The 24,917-nt window shown below is 36.3% G+C and overlaps 1 protein-coding gene across 1 annotated transcript; it reads left to right on the forward strand.

Annotated features, from left to right (window-relative positions):
- The first annotated feature begins 23,820 nt into the window (after positions 1-23,820).
- LOC139854477 (major pollen allergen Art v 1-like) lies at positions 23,821-24,660 on the forward strand. Its single transcript, XM_071843782.1, has 2 exons — positions 23,821-23,884; positions 24,311-24,660. The coding sequence occupies exons 1-2, from the start codon at positions 23,821-23,823 to the stop codon at positions 24,658-24,660; spliced, it is 414 nt and encodes a 137-aa protein (XP_071699883.1).
- Positions 24,661-24,917: the final 257 nt, after the last annotated feature.

The following is a 24,917-nucleotide window of genomic DNA, read 5'->3' on the forward strand; positions in this document are numbered from 1 at the left end:
TTCGGTTAGAAATCATGATTTCATATTTAGATATAACAAGGATCGATACACTTGGTCTTTGATTTGGAATGATAGCAGTTCTCCAGATGACCATAAAGATATTGGTACGAGCGAGGTTGGTGATTTGAAAAATGAACTCTAAAGGTTCATCGATGAACGATGTTGGTACTTCTCCTATTTCTTCATCCATTGCTCCTGAGTTTGGGTGTGAGGCTCCTACTAATGTTATTGGTGATGGCCATGAAGAGAATGAAATTCCATTGGAGAATGAAATGAGCATGATGTGAGATGTTTAAATTCAATTAACGATGATGAGCCAATTAGCCCAAATGCAAATAGAGATGGGTTGCCTATGGTGGAACATGGGCACGAGGTTGACGTTGTTCTTTATGATCGCAAGCTTTTAAAAGATGTATATTATATCTATATATCTAAATGACATAGTGGAAGTGAATAGTACCAAGGGGTATTTCTGACTTTTTATCTTTTTTATAATATTATTTAAATTTCATTTCACCAACAAAGACCCCTAGACTTTTTCTAAAAATTCAAATCGACCCCTCAAACAGGGGGTAAAGTGTCAAATGACTATTTTTATAAAAATTTTAAATAAACTCACCCCAAATCTTCAACGGGTCATATCTTCTCGCTCGCAACGAGTTAATTTTTTTCGACACCATCGTTAAACTCGAAATAATTTTAGGAAAACAATGTCACTAACTATACGCAAAACGGACGCTTTTTAAAAAACACTAAATATTTGGGGTACTTTTCATACACGTTGATTTTGCGTTAAATTTTTAAAAGTTTAAAATTCCATAGCGAAACGCGTAGATGTACACATATTGTTAATTTAAGATAACATTTAAATCTTTCACTAGCTATACCTTTTAGTTCGTCTCGAGTTGCGCTTCAACGACATCATCGTTAGCCACGGAATAATTTTACAAACTAAACGCAATAAAATACATTGAAAATCGAACCCCTGCCGCGAAGCGAGGGTTCGAAACCTAGTAAGTTCTATTTCTTTAAAACTAATGTAAACTTCTCTTGCATCTCAAACGATTACCCACTTACTCCAAATATATCCAGTGATGGGCCTGATTTGGGATTTAAGCCTGAGCTGGATATTGGAGATGGTGTTGGTAAATCTATTGATATCGTGGAAAATTAGGCAAAAAATCGAACGCGGTAGTTCGTTTTAGTTGAAAAGAGAAAGTCCATCCATTAATTAAAAGTTATTTCATTAAATATGTTTGGAGAAGAGAAAATTTGAAGCGTAGTAGATGTCGGGATAAACGTCGATGATATGAAAGGTATGTTACTGATGATCTGATGAAAGATTCAGAGGAGGACGATGATGAAGATGAATGCTACTCATGTTGCTCATCCTACTCATCATGAGGCTCAAAATCGTAGATTTCATTGTAACGTTTCGGGTCGTGTATGGTTTGAGATTTCCGTGTATGGTTATCCGTTTGGTTCTTTGGTAATTGGGCTAGGGGTTTGAGAGGTTTCTTAGATTGTTCTCGGGTTATTAGGTTTGTTCGAGTTTTTATTTGTTTGTGTGTGGTCTCGTGTATTGAATAACTTCTTGCTAGTTTGTTTCTTTTAATTATATATATATATATATATATATATATATATATATATATATATATATATATATATATATATATATATATATATATATATATATATATATATATATATTGCTTTTTAAAAAAAAAAAATTACAAGCTATCATTTTGAAACTGATTGAAGTTTTAGAAAGTTCTATTAACTTTACTCTCCATTAATAAAATACGAGATTCGGATCGGCTCGCGCGATGCGGCGAGGCGTTCCAGGTTGCATATTCATGTTTAACGTAACGTTATGTATTTACAGAATCAAAAACGCGTTGCTACTGGTGTGTTGTGTATGGAAAATAGCCCGAAATATTTTACGTTTTTTAAAACGTCCGTTTCGCGTATAGTCAGTTGCGTTGTGTTCGTAAAATTTTTTCTAGTTGAACGGTAGCGGTGCAAAATTTTAACTCGCGGCGAGCAGAAAGATATATCCCGTTAAAATTTGGGTGGTGTTTCTTTTTGGCTTATTAATAAAATAACAATTTGATGTTTTATACCCCTAAAAAAATGAAGATATGTACATATTTGACCCTGTATGAGGGGTGGAAAAGGAAAAATTGACGGGTGTCTGTTTTTTTTCGTTTGATAATCCCGAGGAGATCAAAACGACCAAGATCTCCGTTGCTACGGGTGTGTTGTGTAAGGAAAATAGTCCGAAATATTTTACGTTTTTTAAAACGTCCGTTTCGCGTATACTCAGTTGCGTTGTGTTCATAAAATTATTTCGAGTTGAACGATAGCGGTGCAAACTTTTAACTCGCGGCGGGCAAGAAGATATGTCCCGTTACAAATTTGGGTGGTGTTTTTTTTGGTTTATTAATAAAATAACAATTTGATGTTTGATACCCCTAAAAAATGAAGATATGTACAGCTTTGGCCCCGGGGTGGAAAAGGAAAATTGAGGGGGGTGTGTTTTTTATCGTTTGATAATCCTGAGGTGATCAAAATGATCAAGATATCCACTTACTTTAGTATTATAAGAGTTAAATCTTTTTACTAAAATCACTTTTTATTGATTGAAATGAATAACACAGAATAGAATTATAGGCATAGACACTAATCATTAAATGTAGACATTTATTATGGGAGGGGATAGTATAATAGCTAAAGGGAAAAGTATATAAAAATGCATTGAACTTTCACTAAATTCCTATTGTATGCATTCGACTTTCAAATCTCCTATTGTATGCATTTAAATTTCTAAATTGTCTTATTGTATGTATTTAACCTGCTATAATAGGTAACCTTCTATTAGATATTTACATTATTAGTCCCTCATATTTGTAAATTCTAATTTCATTGGTCCCTCATCATCTTCCATTCATCTTCATCATCTTCCATTCATCTTCATCCTCATATTTTCTCCTTTTTTTCATTTTTTTTTCTTTTCACGCTTACCCATTTTTTACAATCCAAAAATAATCAAAAACAAAATTGTGATTATAAACATAAACAAAAAGTGTTTTAATATTGTAATATCATCATCCATTTTAATTTTTGCATAAATGAATATGTAATACCACTCACATTCATCTTCATCATAAAAAAAAATAAGAACCCTAATTTACGGGATATATGCAAATTACAAAGAAACAAATAGCAATTCAAATTTGATTCTTTACCAAATCAAAAACACATGGACCATCAAACGTTTAGTCCCCTTTCCCTCTTCCATCTCCACTATACATCTCTAACCATTAAAGCCCTAAATTCGAAATCCAAATTAAATAAAACCAAAACATATGCGGAGTGTTTGAAACACGAATCTGGTGACAAACTGAAGCACGAGTCATGATTCGAACCCAGATGAAGATGGTGACGAATCCAGATGACCATGGTGACGAACCCAGATGACGGTGGTTTCGAATCCAGATGACGATGTGACGAACCCAGATGACGATGGTGACTAACTGAAGCACGAATCACGAATCTGTATATATCCAAACACCCATATGATATATGTTTGAGGATTTATGAATGATTTATGAACCTCAAAATAAATGACAAAATTATTCAAATGAATGATTTTGAAAGATAAAATGGAGAGTCAATGAATGATTTAGAAATAAATAATGACGAGTGAATGGATGGATATTTTTGTCAAATGGGCGAAAACATACTTCTATGAGAAATTCAGGGCAAGTAAATGGGGAAGATCAAGTTCCAAGTAAACACACAAATCTTTATTCTTTATTCAAAATTCAAAATGAAAAGAAAAGTAAGTGACTGATGGATATTTTTGATGGATTATATTGATGAGGATACAGCTTCGTTATAATTTCATTAGATAAATTGATGTTTCTTTTGATTTCGTTATGTTGAGGGACTAACTACGTCAAAAAATTAACTTTGGTAACTTGTTACCTGATGAATAAGTCATGGGTTGCGTACAATACGACAATTTAGAAAGTTAAATGCATACAATAGGAGATTTGAAAGTTGAATGCATACAATAGGAATTTGATGAAAGTTCAATGCATTTTGTTCCTCATTTGTTTTTTTTTGTTGTTGTTAAACCGAATGTTATTTTCTCGATTTTTTTCCACGCATCTTATATCTTATACCGTATATCGTTACAAAATATAACCAGAAGCCCTATTTTATTGGGCTAGACAAATTTGGGCAGTCTATATCCTAACAGAAGCCCTTTTTAATTTAATTTTTGAGCTGGACATATTTGGGCCGTCTATAGCCTACACTACACTATTGTCTGATACAGACGTGAAAATATGCATGGGGCTACAAGTCTAAATTTATGGGTCAATAATGCTTTTCTATGCAACCAAGACTCCAAGAGCATATCCTCTTTAGCTATTTAAGTTTAGGTTGGGTTCTGTTGGTGATAATTGATTATCACGTTTGCGTTTGATAAGCTCTAAAATGCATTTCTCTAAAAGCAGCTTTCTCTGAATGCAAAGTATCCACTTTTATCACAGAAGATGGGTTTCAATTACGTTTATTGTGTTTACCAAAATACCCATTATATTTCAGAGGCAAAGCCGGTGAGAATTTAAGAATATAGAACGATGTAAAAAAGAGATTCTTAAACCCTAACAAATAATATAAGTTATTTAAACAAATAGACCTTAACGAATAATATATTCTATTTAAAAAATGTCAGTTATAGCAGTGGACTTTTATTTTTTTCTGGGGCATTTGATTCTTGTTTTTGGGCATGTGCTTCACCTTCGGTGCTTCACTTGTGTTTTCCTAGTTTACATGTTTCTCAAATCTTTGATTCTGTTTGTATATGTATTTGCCTCTGAAAACCATGTGCCTCGAGTGGTCGGGTTGCTCCCCCTTTGGACCACTCATGATCAGAGGCGAAGTTAGGATTAATTTAAGAAAATTAAATATCACTATAGAAATTTCATTATTTCATACACTCCATATACAATTGGATAGAAAGAAATTAAAAAATGTTATATAACATTTATATTTAAGGGAGACTAGTATTCATATTTAATTTTAACACATTATAATTTGTTTATTTTAGGAGTTGAGAGTAACAAAACATCTACATACAACCTCTATCTCAGCCTCTAGTTTTGATTTCTTACTTTGACCCATATAAAAACAACCTTGCACGTACGTAGTTTAATTTTAAATTAACACAAGAACCAAATGCCAACAAATCATACTAGTTTTACAAATACATATAACTTTTTCCACCTTTTTTTTTATAATAAATATTACTCTTATCTTATTTATATTAAATAAAAATACATGTAAAAAAACATTGTTTTTACATACAACAAATCAAATGATATTATGTCTATTTTAGTCATTTTAATATTTACTATTGGATAATTTGATAAAAATTTGTAAAAAAAAAAAAAAACTAATACCTTATTGTTGAGATAAGAAACAATAGTAATCATTAACACGTTTTGACACAAATGTGATTCTAATTCGAATTGTGTATAACGTAAAATATTCAAACACCCATATAATTAAGCTATTGATTGAACGATATTGTTATTTGTTGTCCAAGCTGGGTAAAACATAACCTGATATATTTATAAAAAAATCATGTGTAAATAGCACTACCTGATCCTGTTGAAATTTGTTGTGCCAACTTTTGGATTTTAACTACTTTCGGCCTAATTTATTAGGATTACGAATTTCATTCGTTTAAGACATATTAGTTGGGTATTAATCCTAACAGTCCTTGGGTGATTTAATTCACTCGGGAATTCTTATTGGTCTTGCGTTATATCTTGATGTGCAAATTGCTTTTGTAAAGGAACATTTGATATGTGCATGTCCGAAATAATAATGATAATTTTGAATTAATTTAAAATGAAAAAAATGCTATTAAATGTTACTTTAGGTAAAATTTGATCAAAACATCTTTGAAGCGAGCAATTTTATACCAGCAAAATTCTTACTAAAATATTTACAACATATGTCCTTTATGGGTGTAGACGTTGAATCACGGATCTTAGGTCGCTTGCTAACAATCCTAGAGGCGGAATACACTAGAATCGAGTAAAACCGAGATACGGGTCGTGTTGAGATCGATTTGGTCAAACTTAGAACAAAATCTAGATTAGATCGATGTCTAAACGAATGATTTCGGTGGTATAGTAGATGGTGTTAAGGTTCTCTGGAGACGAAAACCAGTCGACTAGGGTAAATGGGGTGATCAACCTCAATCAAGAAGTCACAACCCGTATATATACTGCAGGTCAGACACACTCGGTCGAGTGTGTCTCTCAGTCGGTCGACTGAGTAACACAGTCGGTCGACTGTGTACACATACTCGGTCGACTGTGTGTGCAGTTTAACATATTGATTATTTAACAAATTAAGCACGCACAAACAAAAACGTAATCAATAGTCACAAGTAAACATTATTACATAACCGAATGTATCAAACAACTAATCAATCTACGGCTGGGGATTCATGCACCAACAATGAGTGATGTCAATATTGTCGTTTGAAAAAATGTTAGGTTGTATCTATTCACAACTCATTTTGTAAGAGAGTATTTATAAAATTTGGTGACTAGTAAATTTTCATTATAGCGAGTGATCGAGTAATTACTTAAGATCTCCAAGATCCAAATTTAAACGAGATATTCAATAATAGCTTAAAGATTTATTATTATTATTATTATTATTGTCAAAAATATTTCTCAAATAAAAAAAAAAAAAAACAGTTACATAGCTAAAAATTATAATGACTTTAGATGATACTTCGTAATACGATAAAATCATAACTCCTACTTTAAATTTATAGAAGTATGTTTGGAGATTAGTTATAGAGAAATTTCCCATTCATCTTAATCTTTCAAAGAAAGATCTCGATATCGAATCTAGAGGATCGATGTTCCATTAAGCTTATATAGACACATTATGTTCTTTTAGTTTTCTATGTGGGACACATAAACCGATTAGCATTAACAGTCACCCCTTAATCAGTTTATTCATGCACTTGTATCATATAACGTGACTTTTTATCCCCGGACCCCGTTCAACACCATCTCGATTCACCTCAGACACCTGACCTCCCCGATCATGTCCACTGTCATCTCGGTTTTACACCCGCTGCCACAATGATTACACTTGTCACCCCGCTCTGTTACCACTTGTAGCATCGTTTTTAGGTACAACAACATATACAACATATAAGCCCAAGAGTTTCCTAGTACTCTATAAAACCATATGGTTTTAGAGAACTGTGGAACTCGTGATGTTTGTGGGCCTGAAATACCTCTTGTAGGATCGTTTCAAGTCCAACAACATGTACAAAATCTAAGCCTAAGAGTTCCCTAGTATTCTAAAATTAATTGTTGATAGAATGAGGTTCCATTAGACTTATATTCACACATTATGTTCTTTCAGTTTTTTATGTGGGACACACAAATGTTGGAAGCTTCGACGAGCCCAACACACCCACTATAGAGGATCTAGACTATACTAGACTCACTACACCAACACTTTGACGTTGGTTAGCCTTTAATTTTATAAATCCTTAGTGCACAATGTACTTAGGCGACAGTGTCGACCATATATGTTTAGGCGGTATAACCGACCATGTATTACTTAGGCGGCAGAGCCGACCATATAATAAGAACAACAAAAGTGCACTAAGAACTTAAATACAAACTAAGGCTTGATCGGGAAACTTAATAAAAACACTTATATTAAATTACAATTACAATATTACTTACAAACTTTATCTTCTCTACTTTCGCTAACTCACACTCTTCTTCTCTTCTTCACAACTCACTTCTTATTTCACTCTCACAACGTCACACCTTACACAAATGAAACACCCACCTATATTTATACTACTCCATGGAAGTTTCTAGAACCTAGATATTTTCATGGATATATAAATATCTAGATATTTCTACAACCTACAAATATCTATATTTTTCTTTTACATTTCAATTTCTAGATTTTTCTCTCATATTCTAATATCTAGATATTTTCTTATACATATTAATATCTAGATATTTTACATATATACATCTACTAATTCCATATTATTTTATAATACCAAATTTGCATTGTATTTTAACACTCCCCCTCAATGCAAATTTTCTTCCAACGATGTCTTGCAGACCATTCCAAGTGCTTCTCTGAATTTTGTAAACTTCGGTTTACTTAGGCACTTGGTGAATATATCTGCAACTTGTTCATCTGTCTTTGTTGGCACCATTTTGATCTTCCCTTCAAGGACCTTCTCGCGAACATAGTGATAGTGCACTTCTATATGTTTTGTTCTCGCATGAAAGACTGGATTTTTTGCTAGACGTATAGCTGATAAGTTATCGCAGAAAAGCTTTACTTGATAATCTGTTGATTGATGAAGATCTTTCATTAGCTGCTTCAACCAAGTAATTTCTTGTGTTGCTGATGCTGCCGATCGATATTCTGCTTCGGTGCTTGATAAGGATACAGTTGGTTGTCTCTTGCTGCACCATGATATTACTCCCGATCCAAGACTAAACATGTATCCAGTTGTTGACCGTCGTGTATCATAGTCTCCAGCGTAATCGGCGTCACAATATCCAGTCACGTGACATTCTTTTGTTTTCTTGTACAAAATGCCAAAGTTAATAGTGCCTTTAACATACCTTAAGATGCGTCGTACAACATCAAGGTGAGGCTTCTTCGGATTGCTCATGTATCGACTAACCACTCCAACTGCATAAGATATGTCTGGCCGGCTTAGTGTGAGATAAATAAGACTTCCGACCATCTTTCGATACATGGTAACATCTTGAAGACTTTTTCCTTCATCTGCTCGTAGTTTTGTATTCGGATCCATCGGAGTTGAGATAGGTTTGCAATTAAGCATTCCGTACTTTTGTAAAAGATCTCGCGCATATTTCTGTTGTCCCAGAAATAATCCTTCTCTTTTCTGCTCTATTTCGAGTCCAAGAAAATGTTTGAGTTCTCCAAGCTCCTTCATATGAAATCTGATAGACAGATTCTCTCTTGTTCTTTGGATCTCCTCATAGTGATCTCCCGTGATGATTAAGTCATCCACATATACTAGCACTATGGCTAGTTTTCCTTGATCTTGTTTCACAAATAAACTAGAATCTGAAGGAGCAACTGTGAAACCACTTTGTACTAAGAACTCACCAATCTTCCCGTACCAAGCTCTTGGAGCCTGCTTCAAGCCGTATAGTGCTTTCTTTAATTTGCAGACATGCTCAGGATGGATCTTGTTCTCAAAGCCTCTTGGTTGCTCCATATAAATGTCTTTGTCAAGTTCTCCATGTAAGAAAGCGTTCTTGACATCCATCTGCCATAACTTCCAAGATTTGCTAGCAGCTAAAGCTAGTAGAGCTCGAATTGTTGTGATCTTCGCCACTGGACTAAACGTTTCTTCATAATCCAGCCCATATTGTTGAGAAAAACCTCTAGCAACAAGTCGAGCTTTATACCTTTCAATGGAGCCATCTGATCGAGTCTTCACCTTGTAAACCCATTTACAAGATATTGGTTTTACATCTTTTGGCTTTGGAACTAAACTCCATGTCTGGTTTTCTTTTAGTGCATTAATTTCTTCTTCCATCGCTTTCTGCCATTCTTGACTTTGTGCTGCTTCTTCATAAGTGGAAGGCTCAATAGGTATTGATTCATCCACATGAGCAGCATTGGCATACCTCGGATTAGGATGCCTCGGCCTTGTTGATCTCCGTAATTCTTGCACATGCTCCTCGGCATCCATTTGGCTTGGATGAACCTCTTCGGATGTAGATTGATGTACCCCAGTTTTCCATGGACTCGTTTCCTTAGAGTACGATCCATCTCCTTCTTTAATTGGATCCGATATGTGCTCTTTATGTTCTTCTTTCTCTTTTGAAACTTCTTCTAATCCATGAGATTCTGGAAGCTCTATCTTTTGAGGTGACCACCATGAAGAAGCTTCATCAAATACCACATTTCTTGAAGTATAACACTTTCCAGTATTTGGATCACAACATCTCCATCCTTTTCTTGATTCATCATAACCTACAAAAATGCATCGAATTGCCTTCTTATCAAATTTGCTTCGGAGATGATCTGGCACGAAGACGTAGCATACACATCCAAAAACTTTGAGATGGTTAACGGTTGGCTTGATCTTCCATAATCTTTCATATGGTGAAATATATCCCAACTTTGTTTGTGGGAGTCTGTTAATCACGTACGATGTCGTCCTCATACATTCGGCCCAAAATCTGCCTGGTACATTCTTACCATGAAGCATACTTCGACAAGTTTCGGCAAGGTGACGATTCTTACGTTCTACCACTCCATTCTGTTGTGGAGTATTAGGGCAAGTTAATTGCCTTCTGATCTTGTGCTTCTCAAGATAGATATTGAACTCGGTTGATAAATATTCTCCTCCATTATCTGTGCGTAAGCATCGAATCTTAGTATTGAGCTCACTTTCTACCTTGTTCTTGAACTCTTTAAACTTCAGAAAAGTCTCCGACTTCTCCTTCATGAAGTAAACCCACACATATCTTGAGAAGTCATCAATGAATGTCACCATATATTTCATACCTCCAAGTGATGTTTGTTTCACTGGGCTGAAGACATCTGAGTGTATGAGCTCTAGTGGTGTCTTGGACTGATGCGCTGACTCCTTGAATGGCAATTGGTGAGCTTTACCAAATTGACATCCAGCACATATTGTATCTGTTCGGATATCAATTTGAGGAAGCCCATTTACTATGCGTTTCACCATCATCTCCTTTAACTTATTGTATTCCACATGCCCAAGACGTTCATGCCAAAGATCAGCCGTCTCATTTTTTCGAGTCTTATCCACATATGCTGTTTCAGCAGATAGTACATAGACCGACTCTATTCTTCTTTCTTGCATAATTGGATTGCCAACCACCTTCACTCTCTTGAATACGGACACATCTTCTGGTCCAAAGAGCACATAGTTCCCTTCTGCTGTTAATTGTGGTACTGACAGTAAATTCTTCTTTAGGCCAGGGACAAGATACACCTTCTCGAGTTGGAGCTTATGAGAGCCTCCTTCATTTGGAATTATTGTCTTTCCAATGTGAGAAATAGATAACCTTGAATTGTCGGCTGTCAACACGACTCTCTTTCCTTTGTAATCCTCCATTTCTTGCAGCTTTGTCCCATCGTTGGTCATATGATTTGAGCACCCAGAATCGATGATCCAATCATCTTTGTAGTTTATTTTTGACTTTAAAGTTGTTGTAAGAGCTTGATCATCTATGTCAGCTTCAACAGAGAGTCCAGCTTCTGCATCCCATGTTTCCTCATTAATGGTTGCTTCGAATGTGACATCTTTCTTCTCATCTCTTGCAGCGGCCACATTTCCTTCGAAAGTTCGCCTTCTGGGGAATCTACAATCTCGAACAAAATGACCCTTCTTGCCACAATTGAAGCATTCACCATTCTTTCTCTTATCATTTTGCCCGTATTGTTGGCGATGATCTCTTCTTCCTTGTTGAGCTCCCCGAGCTCCCCCTGAAGTGTTGCCTTTTGACTTTGGGTGACTCTTCCATCCATATGTCTGACTTTCTTTCATCGCATCATGTCTTCGAGATGTTGCTTTCTTTTTATTGGTGAAGAGTGCATCTTCTCCGTCTTTTACGGTTACTTCATTCATCTGCTTGGCTAATGCCTCTTGATTTTCCAATAGATTCTCCAGCTCTATTAATGATGGTTGAGTAGGCCATCCTCTCACAGCGGCTATAAATCCATTATACTCGGATCTTAAGCCGTGGATGATAATTCTCTTCATCCTTGCATCACTCACTTTCTCTTCAGGAGCAAGTTGAGATATCTCACGGCAAATTGATTTCACCTTGGTGAAATACTGAGAAATAGACAGACTTCCTTGTGAGATACCCGCGAGCTCATTTTCCAAGAGCTGGAGGCGTGCTTCATTCTTCTTTGAAAATAATTTTTCAAAAGTTTCCCAAGCTGCCTTTGGTGTTTTCTCGTCACGGATGTGCTCCAATAGATCCTCCTCGATTGTAGTCTTCAATATAAATAAAGCCTTCCCGGCCTTGATGTTCCATTTTCTCAAGGCTTCAGCATTTTCTTTCGGTGGAGGCGTTGTGTCACTGCCAGCAACTATTTTCCATAAATCCTGTCCTTGTAGGTAGGATTCTATGCAAGTCCGCCAATAACCATAGTTGTGGTTATTGAGACTCTTGATTCCACTACTCGTACTTGCAAGATCTGCCATCATGACGTCCAACGTCCAATAAGCTTGGTCCCTGACCGATGAGCTTTCACAGTTCCTAACTGTGCTCCGACAGAATCTTCCTTAGAGCCTTGGTGAAAACAAGCCGATGTAAACGTCCAACGTTTACCGATTTCCTCCACTAGAAATGGTCCCGAACGACCCGCTCTGATACCAATTGTTGGAAGCTTCGACGAGCCCAACACACCCACTATAGAGGATCTAGACTATACTAGACTCACTACACCAACACTTTGACGTTGGTTAGCCTTTAATTTTATAAATCCTTAGTGCACAATGTACTTAGGCGACAGTGTCGACCATATATCTTTAGGCGGTATAACCGACCATGTATTACTTAGGCGGCAGAGCCGACCATATAATAAGAACAACCAAAGTGCACTAAGAACTTAAACACAAACTAAGGCTTGATCGGGAAACTTAACAAAAACACTTATATTAAATTACAATTACAATATTACTTACAAGCTTTATCTTCTCTACTTTCGCTAACTCACACTCTTCTTCTCTTCTTCACAACTCACTTATTATTTCACTCTCACAACTTCACACCTTACACAAATGAAACACCCACCTATATTTATACTACTCCATGGAAGTTTCTAGAACCTAGATATTTTCATGGACATATAAATATCTAGATATTTCTACAACCTACAAATATCTAGATTTTTCTTTTACATTTCAATTTCTAGATTTTTCTCTCATATTCTAATATCTAGATATTTTCTTATACATATTAATATCTAGATATTTTACATATATACATCTACTAATTCCATATTATTTTATAATACCAAATTTGCATTGTATTTTAACAACAAACCGATTAGCTCCAACAGAATCTATTTCGTACCCACTATGTGGTTCGAGCATTGAATCCTCGGAACATGTGATGTTTACATGTTCACCGTCTCCTCAAATTTGGTCCATGGTTCGTGCTTGGATTGAGTGTGATATGCAAGACTTCTCATCATAGTTTCATTGGATTTCTTGGCTTGAAGATTCATCGGAATCTAATCTAAAAAAGGCTCGTTTGGAGGTGATTGTTGCAGCTTTGCTTTGGAGTTTATGAAATCCAAGGATCGGAACAATTTACTCTTTAGTGTAAATCCTCTGAAAAAATGTTTTCTTTTCGACGATGTTCATAATTATTCTTTTTAGTTGATTAAATTTAGAGGTAAACATAAAATTAGCTTGAACGATTGGTTGTTAAGGCTCTTGTACTTGTTTGGTTGCAGGCTTTCGAGCTTCTTGCTAGCTATATAAAGTTCCCGGTTTTAATACAATTTTCGTTGTTTAAAAAAAAAAAAAAACTATCACAATGCAGGATCACATGATCGCAAATTAGACAAGCCCTTTAAGGCATGACTTTGAAGCGTCAAATGACCCGACAATTTCTTGACGAAAATGATGCCATGTGTAGCGACCCCGACAAATCGTCAAGTGACGGCGTCGGCTACGTGGGTCCCATTACCTGATTATAAGTCTTTAAGATAACGTTTGACCAAAATATGTCGCCTTCATTTCAAAATAAAGATTGTTTCAAAGTTTACAAGAATTGTTCAACCAAAAGTTAAGTTACAACGTTATGAGTACGATTGAAATCTAGGCGACACGGTTTAAAGTAAAGTCAAAAGACGCTCCATGAAAAGCATGTATACTCGACATCCAAAGCAAGTATCAAATAATGAGCGGAAGCATGTATCACATATCGTGCAAGACCTGAGAAAAACATAGAAATCTGTCAACGAAAAACGTTGGTGAAATCATAGGTTTAGTAAGTAAATTGTATTGAACCACAAGGTTCTTTAAGAATTGTTCAACCAGAATCATTCACATTCCAAAATAGTATTTGTATCACGAGCACCCAATTATCAAGGCTTAACCGAATCTTCCCTCTGAATTTTGAATTTAGTGTTAGAACTTACACTATACATTGTTGAAATTATATTTCATTCACTAACGGTAGCGAACCGTCTGAATGAGGGTTTGTTAAACCCGTATGGCCACACAACATAATTACACGCTTACACTTACACCCTGCAAGTGGAACTAATGATAATTGGATTGAGGACTTTTGTTCAAACTCGTATGCATCTTTGTATTCGTATTTGTTCACAATGTAAAAGCATGAAAAGTAAATAAGTATGAAATGTATGTGTTTCTCAGCCCACGATGTAAAGAATAAAAGTGATTGAAAAAGTGGGACTATGATCTCACCTTGAGTGCAAGAGTTAATAAAGTACTTCGACAAGTAAACGCGTGCAAAGACAAAGCTAGTCTTGACCTAAACATATAGGTTATATCAATAACGGTAAACACAAAACGGTCAAAGATGTTCAATTAGTCCTATGGCTCGTTACGACTCGATTATGAAGCATGTGAGTCAAATTGTCAAGTTTCATGCAAGATACAAGTATAGAATCATGTTAGAAAGATTGCATAATTAATTGGTTAAGTTTGACAAAAAGTCAAACTTGGTCAAAGTCAACGAAAAAGTCAACATGTTCGGGTCGGGTCCCGGACTATTTTTCTATGCTAAATATTCATATACAAGTATATTAAAACAAGTTTCATGTGAATCGGAGGTCCGTAGGTCATCAAACATTTCACGTGAAATGGGACGAGGAGGTCAGAATCTGACCAGGCACATCTGCGCGCCGCGCGGGTATGGGGCGCGCCGCGCCACCATCTGTGCAGGTCTGTTTCTGTTTTTCCACAAGTGTGCACGAGCCAAAACCTATTCTAACACAACACTTGACCCGTAAACGCTTATAACGCCTATCATACATCGTTGGAAAGGTATTTTGACGAGGAATGCAACTAAACACATATCATCAATCAAACTTTCACTTTAAACAACCAAAAACCGCAATTAAATACTCATAATCAAAGTTCAAGTTCCAAAAACGCATTTTATGATTCGGGCAACCAACTTACATGTATGTTATGCCGTTTCGAAGGTAATCAAACACACATTGCAACAAAACACTAACAATTAACATTCCATGGCATTCAAGCATCCAAAAATTCATCTCAAGAATTAGCAAACCCTAATCAAGCATCACAAAATCAATAATCATGTTTTTGGAGTTTCCTTAATCCACCTATACATCAAAACGAAACTAATGATACTAGTAACACTTTTAAAACATGCACTTTAACAATCTAACAACATTTGATCATCCAAAATCAAGGATTTAGCAAGTAATTTTCATATTGAACTAGTTACACCAAAAACAACGAATCGAGCATACAAATTACATACACGACATCACAATGAGCCATAGACACTAATTAACAACTTTATAAGTTAAAAACATCAAGAACACAAAAATCTAGTGATTTTAGAAAGTTACCCAAACGAGATGAGGTTGGTATGAAATCGAAGAGGAAGATGCAAGGATTCCAAATATGTAATTTGTTTTGTTGTAAGCCTCCTAGATCGAATTTAGATGATGATTTTATGAAGTTGGGGTTTGTGTGTGTGTTCTTGCTAGAGAGAAAGAGAGAGAGAGGGAGATGGTTGAATGGTGGTGATTGGGGTGGACTAGTTGACCTAGTCAACTAGTTTGCCCCGTGTCAATTTTAGTCCCTCGAGTTTAGAAGCGGGTGCGGGATTTAACCGATCGAATATTTTTAAAACGCAAGTTAACGAGAGATGTTATAATTAAATAACGAGAATATTATGAACGTTCGTCAACGGAGGCGACGAATTTAAATACGAAAGATATTATTTAAAAAAAAAAAGACGGTGTTAAAATAAATTTAACGGAAAAACGCGGGATGTTACATTATCCACAACTCAAAAGAAATTTCGTCCCGAAATTTAGTTGGAAGTAGTAGTCGATATCTCTTACTCGAGACTTTACGTTGTCCATGCAATGAATAAGTGAAAGTACGTCCTTGAGTGTTCTCATGAGTTGGATAGTCAGGGTTTTACGTTGTATTTGGGTTTGGTTTTACGATCCATGATTTCAACCAGTTTTCCCATGAAGAGGAGTTTGTCATCAATAGTTGGTGCATCTAAAAGGATTGCACATTCCTGTTCCGCATGACACGTTTCTAAGTTTGTTACACGAAATGTAGGATAAATGGAAACTTAATTGAGTCGGAAGTTCTAAACGGTAGGAAGCGGTCCTAATACGCCCCAAGGTTTCAAAAGGTTCAATATTGCGGTTATAACCTTCCTCGATTTCCCAAAATGGATTACACCTTTCCAAGGTGCGGGTTCTCAATATTACGCGATTACACACTGAGATTTGTGAGGTTTTCATCTAAGTTTGGTATAACTCTTCTGGCGACCATGGGTTGTCTCTAGCCCGCCTCGGACTCGAACGATCTCAATTGTTGTTTCTTGATGGAGTTCAGATTTAGCGATTTGCTTGCCGCATGCTTTGGTTAAATGAACAGGGGTATGACATTTGCGGTCATATAGGGTTTCGGAAGTGCTGCGTTAATATACGAGTGATAGCTGTCGCAGTAAGGGGAACTACTAAAGGTGACAATACCAGTCTGTAACATGTCTTTCCAAGATTGAATCGTACGTTTGCTCGGTTCGTCGGTTGTGGAAGATACGCGGTACATATGTCTAAGCGGGTTCCCAAGGTCTCTTGCAACGCTAGAGGTGAAACGAGTATTTCAATACAGGATAAATGACGAAGATACACCGTGTTGGAATAGAATTTCTTAAGATATGTTTGAACAAGTCAGTTAGGGTTCGAAAAATGTTCGTTAGGACTATTCACCCTCGTGGCGAATACTAATGTAATATGAGGATTTTCTCTATCCATGGATAAATGTTACAAGGAGTTTCCTTAACGGAAATGCGAGCGATGAGGATAGGAGTGAAATGAGGACTTTGAATAGGATGAGCTTACATCTCGAGGTTGCCATAATGTGCCTCTAGTTGTAAAAAAAAAAAATGAAGCCTGAAAGAGAAACGAGATAGTACACGTAATTGTATAGTTCGGGGTTGAATAATGGTTGGACGATTATCAGCAACGCAAGGGCGTTAAGTCAAAGAAGAGTGAAGTATCGTTGGATTGTGTGCTATCTTAAATTCCAGTAATATCAGACGGTGACGGTGAAATAACAGAGGTATGTAGTGTGGTACGTGATGACGAGAAGATTGATCGGATCCACAATTTAGTATTCGAATTCTTCGTGTAAAATAACGAATTTTAGTTATGTTGATTTTTGAGTCGAGAGAGTATGCCTTTCGGCGTCCAAGTAGAAATATTTCCATATTTGAGTCCCACCTGGCGCTATACGAATTAAGCTAGTAAGGTTGGTGTGAATAATCACGTTCAAGATTCGGGCACGTAGAGGTTTAGATTTCTACCTTAATGAGTTATCGAGGGTAAAGAACGAGCATCACGAGAAAAAGTCGAAAATGAATCTGCGGTAAGTCTGAGTCATGAGAGTTTCCTGATTACATGTGGCTTGATTTGGAGATTGATTGTAATGCCTTGACCATTAACATCATGGTCTAGAAAATTGGACTTCGTTCAACAGAAATTCTCACTCGGAGAATTTGGTATAGAGTTGCTCTTTTCTCAAAAGTTCGAGCGTAAGATGGTGATGTTGTTCGTTTTCCTTCTTTACTTAAATAAGTTAAGACGTCATCTATAAATACGATAACAGATTTGTCTAGATAAGTTTGCATACGTGGTTTAGGAGGTTTATGGATACGGACGAGCCTTGGATAAATCGAATGGTACTAAGAGAGATTTACAACTAACGTTGCGAGTTCGGAAAAGACTCAGGAGACATCGTCTCCCTTAACCCCCAATTGATGATAACCGGAACGGAGGTCGATTTGGAAACTACGGGATTCGTGCAAATAATCATGAGGTAATGGATACGAGGGAGAGGGTATCGGTTTCCAACCGAAAATTACTCAGTTCACAACAATCTATACAAGATGATGGGGAAACACATTTTTTTTTTTTTTTTTTTTTTTTTAACGAATAGGTTTCGAGCTCCCTAGTTCTATAGGTGTCAAGTCAAAAGTCTTAACGTATATCCTCCAATAAAATTTATAGGCACACAATATTTTCCGTTGGTCACTTAAATCGTCTAAGTAATATCTAGGGGAAAAAAGTGGAATGTAAAGAGCACGAGTCAAAGACTTGGTTAATAAACATCTAGCGGTAATCGAATCGAATAAGTATGAAATATACTGTTTGTTGTGAAGAAACGTACCCGTGACTAGTCCATCGTCGTCTCGGGCATCCTAGGTGTCGATGTTGAAAGTTCAACGGCGTGCGTTGGGGTTGATTTTCTTGTTTGGGCACGCACTCCTAAAATGACCCGGTTGGCCACATTCAAAACAAACACCCGTCTTGGGTGCATTGTGCTCCTTTTGGGCGACGGGAGCGGTATTCCTACAATCGTGGGCTACATGGCCACTTCTTTGACACTTCAAGCAAAATGGTTTGCCACATTCACCTAAATGATGTTTGTAGCACTCGTTACAATACGGTAGGTGTCTGGTATAACCTTTCTTGCCGTTGGGGATGAAGGGCTTCTTGGCGGGGTTGTTGTAATTGCTTGATTGGGGGGCTTCCCATTTTCTTTTGTTGTCACCCGACTTATCCTCGGCTTTACGTGCCGGCACTTCAATCTCGTCCACTGTTTCAATCAATTGGCGGGCCATATTCAAAGCCTCTTGGTGGTTAGCGGGTTTGGATGACATTACTCCTTGTTTGATGCTCTTGGGGAGACCATCCATGTAAAGTTCAACCCTTAAAGATTCGGGGTTCACAAGATTTGGGCACATCAAAGCAAGTTCGGAGAATCGTTGATTATAGGCCTTAAGGTCATTCCCGACCGCTTTCAGAGCTCTTAGTTCTTGTTCGAGCCTTCGGGTTTCTTCGCGAGGAAAATATTCGGTGATCATCTTTCCTCTTAAGTCGGCCCAAGAGAGAGCGTGGGCTTCGTGGATACCCACCGATTGTACATACGAGTTCCACCATGTGATAGCGACACCGGCGAAGGTGTGAGTGGAATATCTAACCTTGTCTTGGTCTCGACAACCGCTTATGCTAAAGACGGCTTCCGTTTGCTCAAACCATCGGGTGAGCACAACCGGTCCCCCGGTTCCATCGAAAGTGTGAGGTTTGCACCCCATGAAAGTTTTGTAGGAGCAACCCTCGTTTGAATTTCCGGCTCCATGGTTGTTGTGGTTGTGGTTGTTATTGATGTCGGAGGAGGTACTAGCCATAGCCGCACCTATGGCGGTGGCTATCATGCGTTGAAAAGCTTGTTCGGAAGTTTCATTACGTGGCCCGCGACGGGGAGGCATTGTTCCTTCAAGACACAAGAATATCTTTGATTAGTATTCTCAATAATACTAATCATGATATGGAATGATGATGTAGAGAAAATTTTCCTTGACTCGCCTTAAATTCTTTATGTCATAATGTCGGAATGTCCATATGAATCACCGTAATATAATCCCGGAAATTATATTACCCTGATTCTCATGTGCATTTAACATTACTTCATAAAGTCAAGGTGGCGCGTCAACAAAATTTATCAACGTAAGATCAAGATCGAATACGAGTTAGATATGATAGAAGAGTTCGAGTATAAATGCACAAATAGTCAAGTAATTCCTACTTCAGTCTATATGCCGGTTGTAGTCTAGATTCACCTATGTACCCTATGACTCGGGGTGGACACAAATGAACTCTAAATCCCTACAACCAAGGCTCTGATACCACTTGTAGCGACCCCGACAAATCGTCAAGTGACGGCGTCAGCTACGTGGGTCCCATTACCTGATTATAAGTCTTTAAGATAACGTTTGACCAAAATATGTCGCCTTCATTTCAAAATAAAGATTGTTTCAAAGTTTACAAGAATTGTTCAACCAAAAGTTAAGTTACAACGTTATGAGTACGATTGAAATCTAGGCGACACGGTTTAAAGTAAAGTCAAAAGACGCTCCATGAAAAGCATGTATACTCGACATCCAAAGCAAGTATCAAATAATGAGCGGAAGCATGTATCACATATCGTGCAAGACCTGAGAAAAACATAGAAATCTGTCAACGAAAAACGTTGGTGAAATCATAGGTTTAGTAAGTAAATTGTATTGAACCACAAGGTTCTTTAAGAATTGTTCAACCAGAATCATTCACATTCCAAAATAGTATTTGTATCACGAGCACCCAATTATCAAGGCTTAACCGAATCTTCCCTCTGAATTTTGAATTTAGTGTTAGAACTTACACTATACATTGTTGAAATTATATTTCATTCACTAACGGTAGCGAACCGTCTGAATGAGGGTTTGTTAAACCCGTATGGCCACACAACATAATTACACGCTTACACTTACACCCTGCAAGTGGAACTAATGATAATTGGATTGAGGACTTTTGTTCAAACTCGTATGCATCTTTGTATTCGTATTTGTTCACAATGTAAAAGCATGAAAAGTAAATAAGTATGAAATGTATGTGTTTCTCAGCCCACGATGTAAAGAATAAAAGTGATTGAAAAAGTGGGACTATGATCTCACCTTGAGTGCAAGAGTTAATAAAGTACTTCGACAAGTAAACGCGTGCAAAGACAAAGCTAGTCTTGACCTAAACATATAGGTTATATCAATAACGGTAAACACAAAACGGTCAAAGATGTTCAATTAGTCCTATGGCTCGTTACGACTCGATTATGAAGCATGTGAGTCAAATTGTCAAGTTTCATGCAAGATACAAGTATAGAATCATGTTAGAAAGATTGCATAATTAATTGGTTAAGTTTGACAAAAAGTCAAACTTGGTCAAAGTCAACGAAAAAGTCAACATGTTCGGGTCGGGTCCCGGACTATTTTTCTATGCTAAATATTCATATACAAGTATATTAAAACAAGTTTCATGTGAATCGGAGGTCCGTAGGTCATCAAACATTTCACGTGAAATGGGACGAGGAGGTCAGAATCTGACCAGGCACATCTGCGCGCCGCGCGGGTATGGGGCGCGCCGCGCCACCATCTGTGCAGGTCTGTTTCTGTTTTTCCACAAGTGTGCACGAGCCAAAACCTATTCTAACACAACACTTGACCCGTAAACGCTTATAACGCCTATCATACATCGTTGGAAAGGTATTTTGACGAGGAATGCAACTAAACACATATCATCAATCAAACTTTCACTTTAAACAACCAAAAACCGCAATTAAATACTCATAATCAAAGTTCAAGTTCCAAAAACGCATTTTATGATTCGGGCAACCAACTTACATGTATGTTATGCCGTTTCGAAGGTAATCAAACACACATTGCAACAAAACACTAACAATTAACATTCCATGGCATTCAAGCATCCAAAAATTCATCTCAAGAATTAGCAAACCCTAATCAAGCATCACAAAATCAATAATCATGTTTTTGGAGTTTCCTTAATCCACCTATACATCAAAACGAAACTAATGATACTAGTAACACTTTTAAAACATGCACTTTAACAATCTAACAACATTTGATCATCCAAAATCAAGGATTTAGCAAGTAATTTTCATATTGAACTAGTTACACCAAAAACAACGAATCGAGCATACAAATTACATACACGACATCACAATGAGCCATAGACACTAATTAACAACTTTATAAGTTAAAAACATCAAGAACACAAAAATCTAGTGATTTTAGAAAGTTACCCAAACGAGATGAGGTTGGTATGAAATCGAAGAGGAAGATGCAAGGATTCCAAATATGTAATTTGTTTTGTTGTAAGCCTCCTAGATCGAATTTAGATGATGATTTTATGAAGTTGGGGTTTGTGTGTGTGTTCTTGCTAGAGAGAAAGAGAGAGAGAGGGAGATGGTTGAATGGTGGTGATTGGGGTGGACTAGTTGACCTAGTCAACTAGTTTGCCCCGTGTCAATTTTAGTCCCTCGAGTTTAGAAGCGGGTGCGGGATTTAACCGATCGAATATTTTTAAAACGCAAGTTAACGAGAGATGTTATAATTAAATAACGAGAATATTATGAACGTTCGTCAACGGAGTCGACGAATTTAAATACGAAAGATATTATTTAAAAAAAAAAAGACGGTGTTAAAATAAATTTAACGGAAAAACGCGGGATGTTACACCATGAATGCAACGTAAGTTTTAACGAAGTCCGAACGTTAGTTGAAAAACATAACAGGAAAAAATCAAAGTGAAACCAAGTTAAAATTTAATACCTAATCTTTATAATGTTAACTTATTTCGTTTTTAAAAACTTTCAAACATAATTTTCCACATTAGCAAAATCTTCTCCTAAAAACCTGGTATTTCAATTTGTCACATCTACGACTGAATCTTGACATGTGCAAGGTGTATACTTGCACAAGGCTAATAATTCAAAAAGGCCTACAAGTTATTCTAACATACATCTAACTCTTTGTTTTAATATGTACATACCCACGTGATGGTTGTGGAGTAGTTAGGGTATAACTTTCTAAAATAGAGGTAATGAGTTTGAATCCATAAAACTGGAAATAGTAATCCCCTCATGGCCATGAAGGTTCACCCGCAATGACTTCGGGATACTATGAAAGCGGTAGCCGTCCTGAAATTAATTGGCTCCCAAAGTGGGTCAAAAATTCAGGTATTCGTAAACTATGTCAATACTTCAAATTTCGAAAGAACATTCCACTCCAATGAAATGGGCTCCAACAATATACGTACATAATTGTTTCCTAATTAGTTGAAGTGAATTCTATCTTTTAACACAAATTTCACCGTCATCACATATCTGTTATTGTCTTGACGAGGAGCATAAATTCTAATATATATGCAAAATTAAACTTCCGGTTACAAAATGATTACTTTCTACTTATCGAAAAAGACCTTAATAGAACGACATTGTTCGGAATTATTTCTCTTTAAAATGTGGAACATTTTTTATTTTTATTTTTTACAAAAACAAAGAATATTATATTCAAAGATTAAAAATTAAAAGTTGAACGAACCGAACGATACAACAGGATCATGGAAAGCTCGAAACTAAAAAACAAAAGTTTAACTGATATTTATGACCGTGCATATTGTAAAAAAAACAAAACTTTACGACCAACCAACCAAATCTAAAAATGACGCACCATGCATATTGCAAATAATTTTAAAACTTCCAAAAACATTAAATTTAATTTCACGTTATAATCACAATAACTAATGAAATTATGATATTTACAAAATTATTTGTAGTTCCATATCTTAGAAATCTAAAGAGAACACATGCATGATCAAGGTTTATCTACCCTATCAAAGTCGATTTATATAAATCAACACGTGCTGAAATACATAACTCTAACTGACAGGTGATTTAATTTAATTTCTTGAATATTAATATTAGTGATCCTCTTCTACACGTATATAATTTATAATTAAACCTTCTTCTTTCTTCTATAAATACCCCCTACCATCTTCATCTTCAACTCATCCAACTCAAAGCGAGTGTTCTATAGCTTAATCGAAATGGCAAGAAGATCATTTGTTGTCTCCGCAGTTCTTCTGATCCTATTTTTTATCGCTATCTCAGGTATATTATTAATCCAACCCAAATAGAATTTAATTAGCACATTTTGTTTTCCTACAATATTCAACATGATATGCAATAAAAACCTCTTATACATGTTTATATAACGTCATAAGTTTATACAAAAATACATCTCTATTTCAAAGTGTCTTATAATATCGTTCAACAGATTAATAGTCTAGTAACTTAAATTATATATATACTAAAAAGCCAACGGGTTTTCTATGGATCACGATGGCAGTTTTGTAATTATCTCCAACTTCAGGGTAAAACGGTAAATTGCTTTTTTAAATTTGTTTTTTATTTTCTTGGAAACTTTTTTTTCAACCATTTTTCCCGCAGGAAATGCGAGTATATATTACTCGTTTTTACTATATGTGATATTACTAAGTTTCGTTTTTATTAAACCGAATGAATTGGACGTTACAGAAATAGCCGAGGCAAAGTTATGTGAAACACATAGCAAGACATATTCCGGAAAGTGTGACAACAAAGAGTGTGACAAAAAGTGTATAGAATGGGAAAAACAAGAGCATGGAGCATGCCATAAGGTTGAAGGTAAAAACACATGTTTCTGCTACAGTGAATGCAGCAAGACACCTCCAACCAAAGACAAGAAGCCAGCTCCTCCTGATGCTTTAAAGCCACCACCAACTGACGGCGGCTCTCCACCTGCTGATGGTGGCTCACCTCCTCCTCCAGCTGAAGGTGGTGATGGTGGCGGTGAAGGTGGCGGTGAAGGTGGCGGTGACGGTGGCGGCGCACCTCCAGCTCATTAGGTTGAAGCTGCTGAAGAATTAAATACTAATCATTCTCAAAAAGATTATAAACATTATAAATAAGATGAAAATGCTTAATACTTAACAAGGTTAATTAGCATTTTCCAGAGTGTAATTTGTTTATTGTATGTGTAATCAAATTACTACTTATGAATTGAATTCATGCCAAATTCTATGATATCTTTTTTCTTTTATTATAATTAATTAATACTGGGTGCCTATACGTGGCGAATCCAGGATTTAAACTCAATGGAGTT

Source organism: Rutidosis leptorrhynchoides, chromosome 1, assembly GCF_046630445.1.
Source record: "Rutidosis leptorrhynchoides isolate AG116_Rl617_1_P2 chromosome 1, CSIRO_AGI_Rlap_v1, whole genome shotgun sequence".
NCBI classification, from domain to species: Eukaryota; Viridiplantae; Streptophyta; class Magnoliopsida; order Asterales; family Asteraceae; genus Rutidosis; species Rutidosis leptorrhynchoides.